General features: G+C 39.2%; 1 protein-coding gene and 1 long non-coding RNA gene across 3 annotated transcripts in view; one reads left to right on the forward strand and one right to left on the reverse strand.

Annotated features, from left to right (window-relative positions):
- HNF4A (hepatocyte nuclear factor 4 alpha) overlaps positions 1-20,166 on the reverse strand; it is a 73,611-nt gene that overhangs the window by 26,118 nt on the left and 27,327 nt on the right. Inside the window, exon 1 of one of the 2 annotated variants that reach the window (XM_007420832.4) lies at positions 4,043-4,343. The exons of the other annotated variant lie outside the window; for it this stretch is intronic. Within the exon in view, the coding sequence (XP_007420894.2) occupies positions 4,043-4,163 (121 nt within the window). The 5' untranslated portion in view covers positions 4,164-4,343. Of the gene's footprint in view, positions 1-4,042; positions 4,344-20,166 lie in introns of those variants that run through there. 2 annotated transcript variants of the gene reach the window in all.
- LOC107326171 (uncharacterized) overlaps positions 12,786-20,166 on the forward strand; it is a 32,961-nt gene continuing 25,580 nt past the window's right edge. Inside the window, exon 1 of the long non-coding RNA XR_001559912.3 lies at positions 12,786-12,957. This is a non-coding gene — a long non-coding RNA (uncharacterized LOC107326171). The remainder of the gene's footprint in view (positions 12,958-20,166) is intronic.

A 20,166-nucleotide genomic window follows, 5' to 3' on the forward strand; every position in this document is an offset into this window, starting at 1 on the left:
GGTTGATTTCCAAAGCAGGAGGGCCAACTGAGTATATGGGGATATACCTAGCACTGCCTGGGCCACCACAATCAGTACTAATTATACTCTTCCAAATGTTCTGGAACCAACCCTTCAGGAAGGAGAAGCAAAACAAAACAGTGCTCTCTACTCCAATCCCTCAAAGAAAGATATTAGGGTCAATTATATTGAAAGCCTCCAAGAGATCAAGGAGAACCAGGAGGATTGCACTTCCCCAATCCCAGTCTCTCCAAAGGTAATCCACAAGTGTGACTGATGCAGTTTGTCTGCTGTATCCCATCCCTGAGTGCTAGGGATCCAAATAATCTGCTTCCTCATGTACACTAACGATGCCATATATAATCGGCAATATCAATGTTATTAATTAATCCATGATTTTCTCAACTGTGTTTGGGTTGCTGCTGGCCAAGATACTTACTAACCCAACATTCTAAGAGTAAAGGGCATTGACATTAGTGAACAAACATAACAAAGTGAGGAATTGTCTTCTTAGTGACTTATTTGTATTTTATTCAAAAAGGCACATTGAAGACTGTTTCTCTATATATGTTGGGTTTGTCATCCAGAACTTCCTTTTCCACTGCAAACATATTTTCTTCTCGATTCCACATTGGAACCTAACAATAAAAGTTATCTTCTGCTCTTCTGGAATAGCAAGTAGTGTAGTCTAATGGGTGCTGTTGCTAGCAACGATGAGTATGCACATTTGATTACTGAACACTTTTTCACAACATTTCACTATAAAAAGTTAAAAGGGTTAAGTAGCTACTCCTTCCCTGTACCAATTGACCCTACTTGTCCAGCAAACATTTCCAACAGAAAAAGGAAGCTCTGATAGAAAAATGTGAAGCTGCAAAATGAAGAAGGCAATGAACAAAGAGTTGTGATAAGGATTTGATAATAGCCAACTTGGCATCTCTTTGGTCACCTGTGTAACCAAGCAGCTATACAACAAATTGTACCAAGTAATTAAATGATACTGGTAAAGGGAAAGAGATCAAGATAAAGAGTTCATTGTATCATAAATCAAATAGATTGCTATTTTGCAGACTCTCCCTGGTGAGATCAGTGCTTTGTGATTAGTTCTTGTGAAAGTTGTTGCCTTATTTCTGCATTTATCTGTATGCATTAGCCAACTGGCAAATTCTTCTGAGTGATTTGCCTTGGTAATTGGCTGTGCTGTTGAACTCTTTTACTCTGATGAAGTTTCTCTTAACATTTAACTGGAATGTACGTTTCTGTAATTTAAGACTGCTATTCTGTGTCCCAGATTCCTGGATGACAAGAGTCATGACTGTTGGTATTTCTTCAAGAACTTGGAAAGGATTATTATATCCCAACACCTTCCCCTTTGTATTTCCAAGATTAAAGATACCCGATTTCCTTAGCCTGTCCTCAAAGAATTAGTTTTATTTGATCATCTCTATCTGCCCTTCACTTCGCCTTTTGCAGTTTCATGAATCCTCCTTAAAACACAGTAACCACAAATGAACAGAGTGGAGTGTAACCAATGTAGACAATAGCAGAACTATTACTTCCTTTGACTTGAAAACTATATTTCAGTGGATATATAATTTATAATTATATGCATCTATAATTGCATTTATCTTTTTAGCAGCCACATGCATTCAGGTTGTGATAGGATTCTGCAGTATATAGCCTTTAATAATTTAGTAAAGTTTTACAAAATGAAGAACATGGAGTATGTGCCTCCCTGTGTACACAAGCTATATTTATGTAGAGAGAGGACTGTTCCTCACTTCAGTCAATTTCCAGCAGGTGTCAGCAGCAGCCACACCCAAATATCAATACACACTTTGTGGTGGCCCTAGATACTACATCCAAGCTTTTATACAAAAACCTATAAAAGTCTGACCATAGGTGAAGGCAGGAAAAAAAAAAAAGAACATAACTTAATACAAGCTCGTTCATTACTATCTTTACTAGTTTGGAAAGTTACTTTCTACACACTACCTTTCAGAAACATCACTTTCACTTTAGTCACCTCTCTTTATTATTACCTTTTCAATATTAACTTAGAAGCAATACTTCAAAAATATAAGAATGAAGAATTGGGAGCAATATTCCAAATAAAACATTGAGTGGAAGGATGAGTTAATTTTCAGCAGTGTCTATATATTTTATTTATTTAAAATACTTCTTTACTACTGGTTGAACGGGATCAAGTTACCATTTATCCTAATTTTGACCAGGTTGGTTCTATTTTCATTGCCCAGGTATTATCACTAAACCTTCGATAGATATTCTCCAAAGAATGCTGGGAATTGCAGTTTTGAGAGAGAGCTGGGGATTCCCTTGCTTCTCCCTAGAACAAATTCCACAGTTTCATGTTTATGTACAGGCCTACAATTGTCTTTCCATTTTAAATGTCCTAAAGCCTTGTTGCATGACAGTAAGGAAATAAGGTACCATTTCCAGAAAATATAGAATGCATCTCTCTAAGAAGAATAAAAATTGTCATAAATGAGCCCATTTTTTATTTCACAGCATGCTATTTTCCAAATGTTAGAAAGTTCTGAATTTTAATGCATGCCACTGAAGCTATCAGACTCATTGAGGCAATAAGATACGCAGTATTATGCCAACTAAAATAAAGAAAAGGATCAAAGGAAAGACCACAGCCTTTATGCAGGAAATGCATAATAGAAGAAAACAGACTGAGGTTATACCTAATCATGATGGAAGTAGTAATGACAACTTCTTATAAAATCCGACACGAAGCATGAAAGTGTCCATATTAAGACTCTAGAAAATATTTTCTGAATTCCAGAACTACATTAGCAATATTGGTTAGTCTTTTATTTTGGAGACTGGAGGTAAATGTGCCAAAGAGGGTTGTTTTTTGTTTAAATAAAAACAAATTTTTAGAAGTTTCAGCAATGGAATAAAATAACAGCTCCTGTAGGAAAATGAAAGTCAAGGAAGCCAAAGTGCAGCCTATTGTGCTCATCGACTCCTTCCTACAAAACTTCTCAAAACTATCTGCAGCCATCTCACCGGGCTACTTACAACCTTGGCAAAGAAAACTGGGAAGTGGAGCATGGTGAATGTATCTAAACATTTGATCTGCAAGGCAGGAAGCATCTGGCCTACATGTGTCCCCAGACACAAAATCACTAGGTTGAATTTTGCAAGCCTTTGTTCCCATTGATAATATGAACTTACATGACTCCAAGATAATCATAAACATTGCAATAATATAATAATATATATTATAGGGGGTGTTGCACTAGATATAAGCATTACTATGGGAAATAATAATAGTAATAATAGTAATAATCATGATCATCGTATTTCATCATATATTTCCCAATCCTGTGTGGGATTGTGTGCGCACTCAGAATTAAATTCTATTATGTTACGGAATCGTATTCTCAAATATGAATGCATAGGGTCACAGTGGCAGGCTTCTGATTCTGCTTCATTCTCACTGCGGTATATTATGGCACAGACAATATGAAACATTTTCATTGGTATGATGTTATCAAAAGAATCATTTCATTTCCTAATGGGCCCTTGGACCTCAATCATTTCTTGAACAAGAAAAAGTAAAGGGTTGCATTGCTCCTTTTAAAACCTACTCATACAGGAACAATCACCCAATTTCATTTATTTTCCTTGTATACTCCCCAACCATGCCTCCTTCTGGGGCTTCTTCCTATGTTTTCCACAGCCAGATTTGTGTGAAGTGTGACAGCAAATTATAAGATGGTTTCAATTCCTATACCACAATCATCCTGTGAAATGTCAGCTGGTCAAAGCCAAGCAGAGTCCCAGACAAACAAAATCTTATGCGGAAAACATTTGCGCCTGCGGGAGCAGAACCTCCATGACCACCAGGCTTTTCCTTATAGGGGGAAGAAAGAAATAAGCATACTGTAATCACGTCTGCTCCACACTATCTGGTGGTTGCTGCTGTCAGAAAAAATGGACTTCTGAATCCTTCCTGTCCCCAACCCCAACTTTGACAGAGAAGAACAACCCTCTGAAATGGACTTACCACTGCCCATTGCCAAGACTTGCATGTTCTCAAACTCCAGTGTCGTGTATGCAGGATCTAAAGCTGCACTGTAATCTGCCATCTCCATGTCTATCAGGGCTTTGGAAAGGCGCATTATCATCTGCAAACACGGGCCAGATTGCAGTGATTCCACAGCCAGAGGTTATTGGCCCCCTCAACCTCTCCAACTGATTTTGCCGGCGTCCCCTATCTGTTGGCCTTTATTTCAGATATTTCTCTGAAAGAATCTGCTGCCCTTCAAGGCCTATACTACCCAAATGGGTGGAGGCAAGAGGCAAGGGGGGTTAATCGTTAATCATCTCACCCACTAGTGAACACTGCTTCGCTCAGCTTCTTGCTTCTTTCTGCTTTGCTTTTCTCTCTCTCTATTCCCTGTTGACGATTGTTTATGACTGGCTTCGTCACCAGCTTGTGGCTGATTTCTGCTCCAGGACAGGTGAAAAAGCATATGGAAGAGTGTTCAATCTACACGCAGCTTTCTCCGGTGCAGTGTGGTACCTAAGGTGTAATTGTTAGGGTTGCTTTATTGACAGCACAAGCTGCAAGGATCAGTTCTGAAATGTAGAAGGAATGCCATTTCCATCTTCCTTCTGGAGCTGCTGTCCCTCCATCTATCCTTTCCCTTCCTCTCTTCTCTTCTCCCACGCCCTGTCATTTCTCTGTTGGATGAAGGTCATCAGAATAGTAATTTACACACTGTCATACACAGGAACAATGTGGGACTTTCATTTTACTTCCCTATAAAATCATGTTTTACAGGCTCTGACTTCATTATCAACAACTCCCCTCCACAGCATTTACCTACAATAGATCTTTCAGTGCCAGGCACGTAAATGCAAAATGCTGCACTGGCTATGCGCATGGATCCCCAAACCCCACCTTTTTGGTGATCCTCTCAGCATAAAGAGTACAGTATTTGGACCAGGTGACATCTGATGCAGAATGACCGAATTAGCTTAAGTTTCTTGTTTAGGATGTAAGAACAGCTGCAAAAGATTCAGATTAGCTTGGAGCAGTGGTATCCATTGTTTCTCCTTAATCATTTTCCTGAACAATGGATACCACTGCTCCAAGCTAATCTGAATCTTTTGCAAACTGCTATGAATCTGGGCAGTATAACACAGGTAGCTGTCTGGTCTCTCCCCCATCCCCTTTTTTTCCTAGTTAGAACTTATATAGGGGTTGGCATCCTGCAGTCCCAAGTCTTCACCAGACACCCTCATCATTTTGCAACCCCATTGTCAATCTTCCCACCATTTTCAGATGGCAAACACAAAGAGGTAGTGTAAGTCCTAAAATAGACTTCCTACAGTTAAAAGGCACACATCTTAAAAAAAAAAAAAAGTAAAAAAAAATAAATCCCAGTCCCACTATTTATGATATGGATTTGCCCACTTGCATCACTGACTTATTCCCTGAAAAAAATTAAAAACTTCTGTTGAGAAAAAGTTTCCCACCCCTAGGCTGGTAGCAGCTTCTTCGGGGACAGTTTGAATCACAGGTAAGGTGTAAGTGAGAAACTAAAACGCCACACTTCCAGCGCTACTTTCCTGAGCCTACTACCATTTTTAAGCTGAAAAAATGACAGCAAAAGAGCCTAACATGGATTTTCCTATAGTTTTTCAGTTTGCCAAGCACAATGTGACAATCTAGACTGATAAAAGTTGGATGTTACTACCAGGTACTAGTGCTTTTTGAGGTTCTAATCAATTTTTGCCACTTGCATTTGTTGGCAAAAACATCTACACCCAAGCCTACAAAAGAATATTGATTATGTTTCTGCTGCTCACACAAGGTATTTAGCTACTGGCATTTGGTACAATATGCCCTGGCTTCATCTTTTCTCTGCAATGTTCTTATGATATTGCTTTCATTTCCTCCTGAGCCCATGAAAGAGAAGCAGTCTTAGGCTGACCTTAGTTCTACTGATGTGTTTTCCTGCTTAAGCCAGCAACAGCCAACAACAACCATAACTACAGTTCCCCATTTATTATATTGGGGGTGAAGTTAGATAGCTAATAAATGGATGGCATCAAAGTGGCACTTATTGTCATTTTGGCCTGACACAGACACATCCTCTTTCCACAGGTCTTTGGTAAATGTCATCTGCTGCCCTTCTACTGTTTTCTCCCTAAAGAGCTGGACATAGCAGTGATGTGCCAGATCTACAGATTAGTGCCAGCTTGTCCAGCTGGCAGTATTGTAAATGTTTTAACTCCATGTCTCTTACCAGTTTAGCATAAAGCTGAAACAAATAATGGAATTATAGGACCACGGTCTTAAATAGAAAACTCACAGCAGGTAATAGAAGCCTGAAAGGGGGAGAATGCCCAATCACTCAATTTATCCTTAATCATATATATCTACTAATTTATGGTTCAGGAAGTTTATTGTCTAAAGAAATGTATCTCTATTTTGGACAATCCAGCTAAGCTTCTTCCAATTAATTTAACTGGAACCTTCTGGGTCTTAAAGGCTTTGCTTTGTTCTCTACAACCTATTTTATTCTCTTAAACTTGCTTGCCAAATTTCACCTATTGGCCACTAATTAGACATTTTCTCTGCGCTATGCAGTGCCCATATTGGTTATGAAATCACACTTGAATTCTTTTTTTTTTTTAGTTCCAAGAATTCATCTGAACCAGATAGAACATCAAGAGCATACTTTTTATCTACATACAGTATGTTTAATAAGTACAATACTAATTTACAAAGAACTAACCATTGTAATTACTGCCAGCTTTTCAGTATAATACAGCTAATGAGGATCTGTACTTGATTTATGTAATTATTTGGCTGGCAAAATATATTCTACTTACATACAACTTTTCTGAAATGTAGTAAATCCCAGTATTTCAGTAACTGGAGAATGAAATATGCGGTAATGAACATATGAGTACATGTTTTGTGGGATGTAAGGAAATGCACATTTAATAATATTGAGGAAGGGCATGGTAGGATGTTAAAAATGAATTTAAAAGGCCATGTGTTGTAGTAGTTAAAATGCCAGATCAGGGAGAACTGAGCATACATTCCTGCCAACCCCAACACTCATAGTATTAGGCAAGCATGTTCTCTCAAGCCCACCTTATCTTATGTCTGCTGCAAAAACAAAATACGATAAGCCCATGCATGGAAACTTAGCTCCTTAAATGAAGAGTGGGACACAGATGTGATGAGTTTGCTGCTAATCAGTTTTTGTTGTTGCATTTGAGTCAGTCTTGACTCCTAGCAACTACCCGGATGAGTCCCAGCAATGTTCATGGCAAGATTTTCAGAAGTGGTTTGCCATTGTCTCCTTCCTAGGGCTGAGAGAGGAGGACTGGCCCAAAGTCACCCAGATGGCTTCGTGCCTAAAGTGAGACTAGAACTCACGGTCTCTAGCCTGGTGCCTTAAACACTTAAAAAGAGTCACATGGCTCTGTTGTATGAACTCATCCTCTGCAATGGTAGAACTCTGGGTTATCCTACAGCTACTTTTCTCTACAGATCTTAGACCCACATTTATGCAATGAATTGGTTACTGTGACTGAGGAGGGGTTTTATGATACACTATAAATTATGTTGTGTAAAACCAGATTAATAACAGTAAATCAATGTTATCATTTTGAATATCAGCTAAATTGCACCAAAGAGCCAATAATAATTAATGATTATGGCCTGTTCCTTTCATAATGAAAACATCTTATCTTTTGCAACCCCTATGATTTAAACTGCAGATAATAAATTAAAATTTCTGCAGGAAGTTTGAACTGTTCTTCAGGAACAGCCAATGATTTAATGTCTAATATAAATCTCAGTGGATACTCTCTGGCCCTTCAATTGGCAATTCAGAAGCAAGAAGGAGTACATGAAAGACAGCAGCAGCCCACTCTATATAACACTAGAGAAGAGTAAAATAGAGGTAAGAAGACATGTTAAAGGAAGAAACAGTGTAATACTAGAAGTGTGAGAAGTGGCCATGAAACCAAGAGTCAGCTGCTTTTGCAAATGGAGAAGAGGGCAAAGAGATACCGACTTATCTTTCTAAGTGCTAAGAACTGGCACTGGAGACAGAAGGTATCTCACACTGCACCATTTAATTCACACCTGTGTTACTAATGCTTTTCTAATGCAGTTGTTGTGGGGAAAAATGGGAGAAGTGAGCACTATGTATGTCACTTTGAACTCCTGAACAAAATATGGGATATAAATCTAACAAATACATACAGGTACAGTGCTGAGAAAGGCACTCCTACTTTTAATACCCAGCACTTACAGATGGGGCTGAAAGTCACCTCCTGGTCACCAGAGCAAGTAGAGGATTGCTATGCACGCCCACTTTGCACCACTCCTGGACATGCTCCGGAGCTGACTGTCCCCATGATGGTACCACATTTTCAGAGCTGGTCCAGTGTAGAAGCATCCACAGGATCCTACTGTTTCCCCACTTCTATCAGAAGGATGAAAGCACTGTTGCGGCACAAACTCTGCCCCTTTGGGGCGTGTCTGTGATGTCACAACCTACTTAGAAAAGGGTTGGGGGTTGTGTTGTGGCACTACTTTCCTTAGACTGACCCTATTGCCCCTTCACAGATGCTGCTGGGCCAGTATTTCTCTATCTCTTTGAGGTATTTGAGATAAAGCAAAGATGGACTTTTTAATTTTCTCTGCAGCACTGGGACATATGGGTGGTTTGCTTTTCTGTTGGCTCTGCTCTTACTTCATTCTGTCTCCCAGCTGCTTTGCAAGCAAGCTCTAGCTGAGAATCCTCTGCAACAGAACTTCCAATGGAAAGAACATAAATAAACTTATCAACAAACCTGATCTTAATACTTTTAGTCAGTGGTTAGTCTATTTCACAATCCCTGTATAACAATCCACCAGGCTTGATTTCCTCTACTTGTATAAGCAACAAGCACCTATCTTCTGATCCCAGCTTGTGGCCTCAGAAGTGATAGTACTCTTTCCACACCCCCAACATACAAACATAGAGGTTTTATGGCATGGTAGTTAAGATGTTAGATGAGAACCCAAGAGGGCCAGGTTCAAGTCTACTCTCAGCCATGGAAACTCACTATGTAACTTTGGGCCAGTCATCTCTCTCAGCCCAACCTAATTCATGGGGTTGTTCTTGTGGGGATAAAGGATAGAGAGATCCCCATGGAAGCCACTTTGTTCACCTGCTGGAATAGCATGATAGAAATAAAATAATAGTAGTAGTAGTAGTAGTAGTAGTAGTAGTAGTAGTATAGGTGGGCATGGAATGTTAAAAGTACACCGGACAGTTGAAGAAGAAAAATGGACACTGGAAGAATATCTGAAGGAGAGTGAAGAAGATGCACTGAAGCTAGTACACCACGAAGGCTTACTGAATATCAAAGAAACCAAACTGGCCTATAAGAAAGACCAAATGAAGAATAGAAAAGAAACATGGCAAGGCAAAGTATTACATGGCCAGTACAAACAAACAAACAGACAAAACTAGCAGGCAAAGCAGATAACAAGACCTGGCAATGGCTAAGAGCAGAAAAGTTGAAGAAAGAGACAGAGGGGCTAATTCTGCCTGCACAAGACCAAGTGTTAAGAACAAATGCATATAAAACCAGAATTGAGCAACAATTCTGTTTAGCAACAGAAAGCAAATGCCACCTTCGTAAAAAAGCTGAAGAAACAGTGGACCACCTAGTTAGCTGATATAAGAAGATCATACAGACTGACTACAAACAATGGCATGACAAAGTAGCAACAATGATGCATTGGAATATCTCCAAGAAGTACCATTTGCCTGCAAGCAAGAACTGGTGGGACCACAAAACAGACAAAGTAATAGAAAATGAAGAAGCTGAAGTGCTCTGGAACTTTAGAATCCAGACAGACAAGCACCTGCCACATAATACTCCAGATTTAACAATTGTTGATAAGAAAGACAAAAAAGTCTGGATAGTGGAGATTGCAATACCTGGAGACAGCAGGATAGAAGAGAAAGAACTGGAGAAAATCACAAAATACAAAGACCTGCAAAATAGAAATAGAACGACTGTAGCAAAAGAAAGCAAGGATAGTACCAATAGTAATAGGCGCCTTAGGCGCAATCCGAAAACATCTGGAGTGCCACTTGAAGACCATTGGCATTGATGAAATCACCATCAGTCAATTGCAAAAGGCAGCTTTACTGGAACAGCTTACATCCTGTGACGATACCTTTAACACTATCAAACAACATCTGCCTATCCCAAGTCCTTGGGAAGGACTTGATAGGTGAATGGAAATGCCAAATCCAATCTAAATATCTGGCTGACTGTGTGATCAACCATCATCATCATCATCATCATCATCATCATCATCATCATCCATTGCATACTATAACCCAGATTAGATCTGTGGTGAAAAACTTCTAGTTGCTGAACTTTAGCTCTCACCAAGCCGCAAAACCAGCATGGCCAATGCTGAGATACTGGAAGTTATAATTCAGCAACGATAGGCAGAAGTTCTCTACTCCTGGTGTAGATCTTTTGTATGAACCCATGAGATTCCCCAATCTACAATATCCCTTTTTCTCACAGGAGCTACATTCCTCTAGAAGCCCATAAACAGGCAATAGATTTTCCCTGCTGTTGCTCTCCAGGAACTCATATTGGGTGACATGTTAATGGCTGTCAATCTAATTGTTCTAGATAGTCCACTATTGACTTGAGAGGAAGACCACGAGCTTGCACATCTCAAACTTGAGCTTCTCTGAGGAAATGGAGCAGGCTTCTGAAATGTGACTGTTCAACATATCATGGTTACCCCTTGAAAGAACATATCCTGGTATTTCCTCTTCAGCTAGGAGCCTGCTGAGGCAATAATTCATTTGCTTGATAGAAAGAAGCAATGGAATAGAAGAGGGTCAGAAAGGTAGAGAAAGAGCCTCAACAACAACCCCATTGAGGGATCTTTCATGCCAATCCAAACTTGGATAGGTTGATCCCTATGATTAGATAAATGTGTACAGACATCAAGTTAAACACGCACAGGATTTGCTATAGTGTCTAGTATAATATCATAAACCCAGCTTGTTTTGCTCAGTTTAGCAAAACAAGCCTTAACTCAAACAAGCTCCTAACTAGGTAAGGCCAAAAAAAAAAAAGATAGTTTCCTCTCATACAAAGTCTGAAAGGATTAAAGTTACTAGAAATAGAAATGAAAAGGTGCATGTACAAGGCTAGTAAGGCAGGGAGTTTCTTAAGGGGAACCGAAGGATTAAATGCTTGGAAACTGAGAATGAATCATAAACCCTTTCACCTCTACTGAAGATGACTCAGATGTACTGCTGGTGGCTGACATTAAAGTCCTAGAGAATACTTGTTTTCAGGTAACCCTTTGGCAGCTCTGTGCAGATATGCATGGCGTGGTAGCAATAGCCAATTTCCTACTTCAGCATTATGGAAGAGAACATCTTTCCCCAGTTATTGCAACTGATTGTACTTTTGTTCTAAATGAAGGAAAGATATGCCTGAAAAATTGGAAAACTAGGAGTGCACAGTCTTCAAAGCACTAGATAAAAATGTCTAAAAGACAAAATGGTTATGAAATTGGAGAGCTGTTTCTATAGGGAAGGGTAAGAGTGTGAAGTGATAAGCTTGCCTGGCTTTACATTTGTTGTACTTTTTTTAAAAAAAAAAGAATATTCCAATTGCATCCTCTGATATAGAATACAATATAAAAATATCTTTAAAGGTCTAAACTCCACATCTCAGAGTGCTCAGAGAGGAAAAGATATTAGCACCCCTTGTACAAGCGAGGGCTGTACTGAGGGAAGAATAATACATGTCCCTTTCTCCACAACTCTTATGGGACTTGCATGGGTTCTGGGAAGCTGAGATGATTAACCATTGGCTCACCTCCTGTTTCAGAAGAAAAGCTGCAAAGACAGATTTTCAGTGTTTACTCTAGAACTGCAGAGCAGACAGTTTTCTTTAGGCAGGAACTCCTGTCTCATTCCACCTCCTGGCCCATGGCAACAAAGCAGCCTGCCATGATCTCGCCTGTTCCCCACTAACTCCCTGCTGGGGAACCTCAAATCAACACAGAGAGAGGTAGTTGGTGGATGGTCTAGCAATCTCATCATGCATCACGCTGAGGAACCTTTGTGTTACACAAGTAAAAGCTGGTCTTGAAAGCTGTGTGCTTTAGGCAAAATGAAGTAGTTGCCATCCATCCGGGTTTGCTAACTGAAGCAGCTGACTCATCCTGATGTAATTTTAAGGCGAGTCCAGAGAATCCCCCACTGCATCTGAGGGTGGCAAATGAATTTAGAGGTGCAGGCATTATGGAACATCCAACTCTGTCTTCCAACACCTCCTTTGCTGCTGGCAGCCACCTCACTATGCCTAAGGGCATGGCTTACCGTGAGGCCTCCCTTGCTTTAAAATCATTTGGGTTTCCTCTTCTTTTCATAGAGATGAGCGCACGTCCTGTCGCAATTCTCAGTGTACAAAACACTGTACGCGTGGAGGAGCAGCCTATGACTGTTCCATTCACCAGGCCATGAGATAGGTAAGCCCGTTCGGGCACAGCCCTGAGTTACAAGATTAAGAACTAAAGTCCTAGGGGAATCCACGCCAGCACAATCATCTCTCAAACCATCCCTTCTGCTTTTCCCCCCCCTTTGAAATTTCAAATTCCAGTTTGTGGACAAAGTCCTACCTATCTGAGAATATAGATCTCCGACCACTGACCAAACTCCATTCCAAGTGACAACTTAGTTATGCTTTTTCCCAGGCTCTGACATTCAATGTTTGGAACTACTGGGGAGATTGTAGATCAGCTCGCCTCGGCCTGAACTGCTCTTGCACCTTGAGAGAATGGATTCTGGCTATTTGTGTGACCATTGGGAAGAGGATTCCTTCTGATTGCCAGTAACAAAGCAGGTAGGAAGATCCCCGACGCCTGCAGTAACTTCAGAGCTCTATTTCAAAGGAGAAAGATGAAAACATCTATTGTGCTTGAAGTAGTCATTTTGGGCCATACCTTAAGATTAAAAAAAGAAAGACAATGTGAAGGGGGCAGGGTACTGAAAGCCAAAGAGATAGTAAGAACGAACTCTTCCAATTGGAGGCACTTGATGTAGTTAACAGATAACTCCAGTACAGCTTTCTCACTCTTCATCCTTTCCGATTCTCTCTAGATTAGGGCAAACTTACTTTTGTGCTAATCATTTCTTGGCTAGGTTATCTCAGATGAAAAAATTAACAGAGAATAGTTTACTGCATGACTTGCTCACCACAGCAAGAAATGACACCAAAAGCTGTCAAGCAAAATTTTCAACCAGTTTGCTCTTTAAGATCCTGCACTGAACCTAGACACCTAAGTTTAAAGTGTGTCTGTGTTTTTTAAAGAATGATTTTCCCCTCCCCCTCTAAAGTCAATATTTTGTTCCTGCCCCTTTTCCATGACCCGAGGATATATTTGCTTTTTGGCTATTTCCAAATGGAGATGATACCCCCTCCCTCCCCAGCTTGTATTTTGTCAGACTTAGTAAATAGGGATTGTCTTTCCACACCATCAAATCCCATTTGCCTTTTGCCTAAATTCATGTCTTAACAATTACAGAGCCATTCTCCCCTTCCCCCATGTGTTAATAAGCACCCTTGTGGAATTCTGCTGAATCAGAAGGATGCAGAACATTTATGGGTTACTAGCCAACTTGGTGGGGGGAGGGAAGGAGCAGGAATAGATGTCAGAGGGAACATCCACACTGCTGCTCATAAAGGGGTCAGGCATGCAAATGGTGTATGAATCTGGCCCTCCAGTCACACAGAGCTTGCAAACTCATTACTTTCTGGCCCTTTGAATGACAACTAGGAGTTGCTGTGAGGCTAGCCAGGCTGTTTAATATTTGTAATTGGCTTCCAAGTGACAGTGGTGATAGAGCAACAGTGGGGTAAATCTTGGAAAGGGTCACTAGACCCACATTTCCACAGGATGTTTCGTGCATTTGGGATTAACATTTTAAAAAAATACTAAACCCCAAAGCTAGGAGTTTCTTACAAAGCAACATCTGAAGTCAGATTTTTTTTAACTTTAATTTCCCTAATAGACACATAGTGTTAGACCTTTCAAAAGATTCAGGGAAGATGCCCATAGGGGAAAAAAGCTCATGGCATTCCCATGGTTTTAATAAAACTGCAAGGTAAATAGGAAGCCAATAAGTAAAACCTTCCCTTTCCCTTCCTCTTCATGTTCAAAAAACTCCCAACAAATCAAAACCGCTTCACTCGGCCCCATAAATGTCATTTGTGCTCTGCAGCTGTTTAAGACAAAGCTGCAAAGCTATCAAGACTGCACAGCGATCTTCACATTCCTTTCTGATAATAGTACAACTTGCCAACCAGCATCTCCTTATGGCACCTTTCCCTAATCTGGGTGTCCTCCAGATGTCTGGACCATCTCTCATTATTGGTTATCTGGAGGAGTATGGCTGACAGAGAATTCTGATAGCTCCACATCCATACATCTGGAGAGTACCCAGGTTGGAGGGAAGTGTCTTAGGGTTTCCTTAATCTTAACCACAACAAGATTTTTGTGCTAAGGGTCAAAAATTAGTAGGTGGCTGAAGCTTGTGGGAAATTCTCAGTCAGCCAATATTACCAACTTGACATGGATATAAATTAGCAGGACATCAAGAGTTTTAACAGAAATTCACACAGCCACTTGCAATGGATAGAACGATGTAATGTATAAAAGAATAATACAAAAATAAAACTTGTTAATTTTTTCTGTCATCAACCATCCCCTGCCATCCCAAATTTGATCATCATATACTGTGAATTACTGATGGCGCAATTGGTGATTACTCTGGGATGGCATAATGATTAATATATAAGGAATCCTGTCCTTTTGGAAAGCCACTGGTTGTTCCCAGAGTTTTTTTATTTACCCTGCTTTCTTTACAGAGATATCCAGACTACAGCATCCTCCATTTGTAACTCTCTTATGTTTTTCCCATCATATCTTGCTTTTATTTATCAAGGAAAATCCATACAGACTTGAAAAAATGCCTAAACTGCTTCACCTTAGCTTATTACTATCCGGAGGCACTAAAATACAATGGCTAAAGCATTTCAGTGAAAATTATGATTTGATGATTCTTATTGTCCTGAAATTTCACTCCAACCTTGGAAATGCAATATCCTTCAGAGTTTAAGATGGATATATTTCCAGGTAATAGGGTCATAGCAATGATAATAAAAATATATTGTATAGATATTAACTAGTTTTATTTACTTGTTTCTATAGAAAGCAAAAATTGAAGATTTTTTGCAGAACAAGTGGAAGTCAATTATAAAATTGTGTGAGTGAGGAAGGACAACTGCTGGCAGTCAAAGCTTTATCTGGACGCATTTAGAAACAGCTAGAGTGAATCTGATTTTGGACAGAGAGGAAGACAAGCATAGCATTTTCATCAGGAATTAACTAGGATGAAATATCTTGACAAATGAGTAGCTATTGCTCTCTGATTCAAAATTAATCCTTTATGCTATTTGCTATTTACCATTTTGTTCTCAGAAAGTTCAGCTTTCAGAGTTTAAAAAAAATCCTTGCATATCAAAAATATATACCTACTCTCCAACATTCCTTTTCATTCAAAAGAAAATAAATGTTTTAGCACTAACTCTGAATTTCTCACTTCTCTGGAAAGAGGGAAAAGATTAATAATATGAAATTGCTTGGTTTTCTCCATGATGCTGTTGATTAAGGGAGATGCAGTCTATTGTATCTGAAAGGTAACAAGTTGCTAAGGATTGAAGGCCATCTTGAATACATGTGTCTAAGATCTCCAGAAACCTCAAAATATTGCCAACTAATTTTTCATGTACCACACAGGAAAACTTTTCAATACATGACTGAAGAGTAATCATATTATCTATTTTTAAGGCTTTAATTGGTGTAAATGAAATAAAATGAACTTTTCTTTTTGTCTTGGGCTTGCCCACAATTTTGGGGAGTGCAGTTATTGGCGTGCCACTCAAAAGCCAAATGCAGCCTTTGATGCAGCAAAAGATGTGTACCTCTGACCTGGCAAATGTATGATAGAAAAATGAACCTGTCCAGAATGAATAATTTCTGAATGTTCTATACAATGGTGGTCTTTAATTATTCTGTTATCCTTTTATTTTGTTTTTCTGTTATTCTCTTTATTTTGTTATTCTATTAGTGTCTTTTGGGTTCTAGGTGCTTGTTGTGTTTTGTTTTTCATGCTTTTCTTTTTTTACATTTCCATCAAATTATAAGCCACCAAGAATTGCTTTTGCAAGTTGGGTGGCCGTACAAATCAAATCAAATCAAATCAAATCAAATCAATCAATTTGAACCAAGGACTTCTTAATTCTTAAATCAGTCTTTCAGGGTGCTTTCAGATGAAAAATTCCTTGTACTACCAATCCAAAAGTATACAGTGATTTGGTCTTATCCTTTGTGATGGATTTTCCTTCGAAAGAAATATAATGGAAGATTGTACAAAACATGGATGAACAATACCTGGATTGCTATAGAACACATCTGTGCATGCTTTGAAAATTTCACATGTGTAGCACCTTCCTGGCACTAATTAAAGGAGCTATGTCTTGTTTTTGGCTTCCATGCAATTCTTAAAACAGTAGCATCTTTTTGAAGGCTCGCCTGGAAGGTGGAAAAAAGATGTGGCTGCCTTAATGAATAACAGGGAGGTTCTGTGTTTGTGTGAGGTCAGAAGCTCTTCTTCCAACATATTTTTGAACTGCATAGAGCACTACTATAAAAGTCCTTGAGTGAGGCAGGGTGATTGTCAAAAAAAGCCTTGTCTCGAAGCCCCTTTTAACCACCAAATTGCAACAACCAGATAATATATTGTCTAATACAGGGTTTCCTAAAATGTGAGGTGTACCTCCCTTGGGGAGGTGCAGACAGAGTGCAGGGGTGGAGTGAAGAACCTTTTAGTTGTACATTGTTACAATGACTCCACCTTTCCCAAAGTTTCATTGTATTGTTTTCATTGTTCATTTGTGTTCATTTTGGTGTTTGGATTTTTAGGGGAAGTATGTACATTAAGATTACAGTAAAGGGATCTGTGACGGCAAAAAATGTAGGAACTCCTGGTCTAATAGGACTGTGCACTTTTTGAAAATGATTTGTAAGAAATGCTTCCAACCTCACACAAGGATAACATCTTTTTGCTATTTATTAAGAAAAGAATAGAATTCACTTTAATGAATGGATGCCTTAAAGCAGGAGCAACTTTTTTTCAGGCTACCTTAATGAGAAGTATACAAATGCTCTTCTTCCACTTATGTGAGGTCCAAAAAAAATTTTTCAGATAGTTTTCAAAGCACGCACAGCCTTATTGTGTAACATTTAGAGGTCTGTACATTAAAACAAAATGGGAAAGTCTTCAGCCAAGTTACTTTTTAAAAAATCCCTATCCTCATTCAGGTACACGAATAAAAGGTCCAGCAAAATAGTTTTTAGTGAAGATAGGAATTTAGAAAAGGGAGCATAGATTTCATATGTTTAGCCATTCTCTCCCCCACCCCCCTTTGTATCATATGACTGGTCACTGCGGTCTCACACAGTTGTTTGTTCCAGTGCTGATCTCCTGAGTACTATCTATTGATCTAGCCTTGGGTGTCTAGACCAGTTATTTCTAGAAGGTTCCTGTTTATCCCATAAGATGTGATGTTGCCAGGACCAAATGGACCAAGGACTCTTCTCCTTCCCTGCAGAAATTATCGTGGCCAACTGCTCTGTAAGGAAGAAAAACAGAGCCACTAATGCTAGGGAAGGAAGTGCCATCTGCGATTCTCTGAATAACCCCCCTTTCTCACATGATTATAATGGGAATGATGAAACTGCTGCCAGAGGCTCTTTTCCTTCTGTGTTGTGTCTTTCCCTTCTGCCATCTGCCCCTGAAGGCATGGAATGTTTGGTTTTTATTATTAAGTAAGCCACCTGGACAGCTTTTGGGGTGAAAGTGCTGGTTATAGGTACATAAATACAAACATTAAAAACACATCATAAAAACAACCAAAAGAGAAACCAGTAATAATACCCTCAAAAAACCCCAAGGTACCACCTTAGGGAAATACAAAAAAGAATTAAAATGTCCTATCTCTGACACAGCTTTGCAAATTATCCTGCCCCAAGCCCTGCTGGAAAAGCCAGGCTTTAAAGCTTTCCTAAAAGAGAGCATGGGTTGGGTCAGGGATATCCAGGGATGGGGGTAGAGGATGAATGCTGTTCCAATGGGTGAGATAGCAACAGAAGAGACATGCCTCCCAAGTCCCATAGGATGGCATTATTTTGTTACTGGGACTTGTAGCAAGCCAGCCCTACCAGATCTTATAGGACAGAGAGAATCAGTTGGTGAAGGGGGGTCCTGTAGCTATCCAAGCCCTGAACATAAAGGGGTTTATAGATGATAACCAAACTCTTGAATTACTCCTGGAAGCCAACCAGTAATCACTGCAGCTTGTGAAGTAGAGGTGTCACATGGGCAAACTGAGATGTGCTCATAACTACTGGGACCACTGCATTCTGGACCATCTGAACCTTCTAAGTGGTCTTCAAGAGCAACCCCATGTAGACTGTGTTGTAGTCCAGACAAGATGTGTCTAAGGCGTGCATGACTGTGAGAATGAAGTTCTGATTCAGGAAAGGGCATAAATGGTGCATGAGATGTATCTATGGAAAAGCTCTCTTGGCCACAACTGCCAATTGCTCATTCAGCAAGTCTAGGAGGGCCCTCACATTATATACCAGTTCTATTTGGGCAAGTACAACCACATCAAGAACTAAGGTCATAGAGGGACCAAGAAAGCCACTGATATTACAGTTTACTTTGGCACTTTCTCTTGAAGTAGTTACAAAAGCATTTCAAACTGAACCCAAATTTAAGCCTCTTTAACTGTCAGGGCTTTCACTACAGTTTGCAACTTTGGGTTTAAAAAAATACTGTCCAGAAGAGAAACCTGTATTTTTTTAACTCCTGATCTTTTAAAAATATTTAATAATCAATTTAACAAGCATTCAAGCTAAAAGTAACTTTTTCCCTCCTCAATTTTGAAACATATAAAGGCTGATTGATCACTAAGACTAGATAAGAAGGACTGAGTGCCTAAATTACGATTTTATTTTTTATCCATGCCAAAGAGGATGCCTAAATAAAGTGGGGGTAAATGAACAAGAAAAAAGAATTTGGGAAACTGGGGGGTGGAGAGAAAAGGAATTAGGGGCTTTCCAAAATGAACAGATATGGTTAGGCTATGCCAGAAAATGAAAAGGTTCTGACAGGCTTTCAAGGACTTTCAGAAGAAAAATATCACGCAGATAGTTCTGTAACAACAAAGCTATATACAATGTCAGAAATGGAGAACCTATATTTTTCCTGATGTTCCCAGAATCCTTCACCACTGATCATGGTAGCTAGGACTGTAACAAGTTAAATCAACAATATTGGGATGACCACAAGTCCCCATATTTCTGTGTCTGTTCTAATTCTGGAGAATAGCTTATTTCCCATTCAAATCTGACAGGAACTGAGATGGACACATTACTAACTGCTATGTTAATTGTAAAAGGACAGCACAGTTTAGAATTCACTGAAATTGCTGGTCCTGTTCCAAAGTAAGCAGGGGTGTGTGTGTTTAAACCATTATATAAATGAATAAGAAGAGATAGGATATATTTATATATTGCACTGAGAATGCCCCCTCCTCTAATAATACAACCATATTTTATTAATGTTTTAATTTTATTTATTTTAAATACATAGTTTAAGGTTTAGAAGAAAATGTTTAGATTAAGATCTTTTCACTTTCACTCAGATAAAGAACAGCTATTGAAACAACTTGCAATAAACCCAGGTCATTAAAAATTGCTAGGCCTGCTTTAATGAAACACCATCTAAACAAAATAATATTGCTTTTCCCTGCTGTTTGATTCTCCTAGCAAGCATCTTAAGCGTTCTGTCATAAAATAATTAAATTATGCTATAACCATAAAATGCATCATTTAAGTTAACTGAGCATTTCAGCGAACTATATCATGGGTGGTGGCATGCTGAAGCCACGAACTTTTATAAATCAATCATCAACTGATAAACA

The sequence above is a fragment of the Python bivittatus genome, unplaced genomic scaffold (assembly GCF_059951505.1).
Source record: "Python bivittatus isolate LINGU-HERP-01145 unplaced genomic scaffold, Pbiv_v1 ctg000700_np1212, whole genome shotgun sequence".
Classification (NCBI taxonomy): Eukaryota; Metazoa; Chordata; class Lepidosauria; order Squamata; family Pythonidae; genus Python; species Python bivittatus.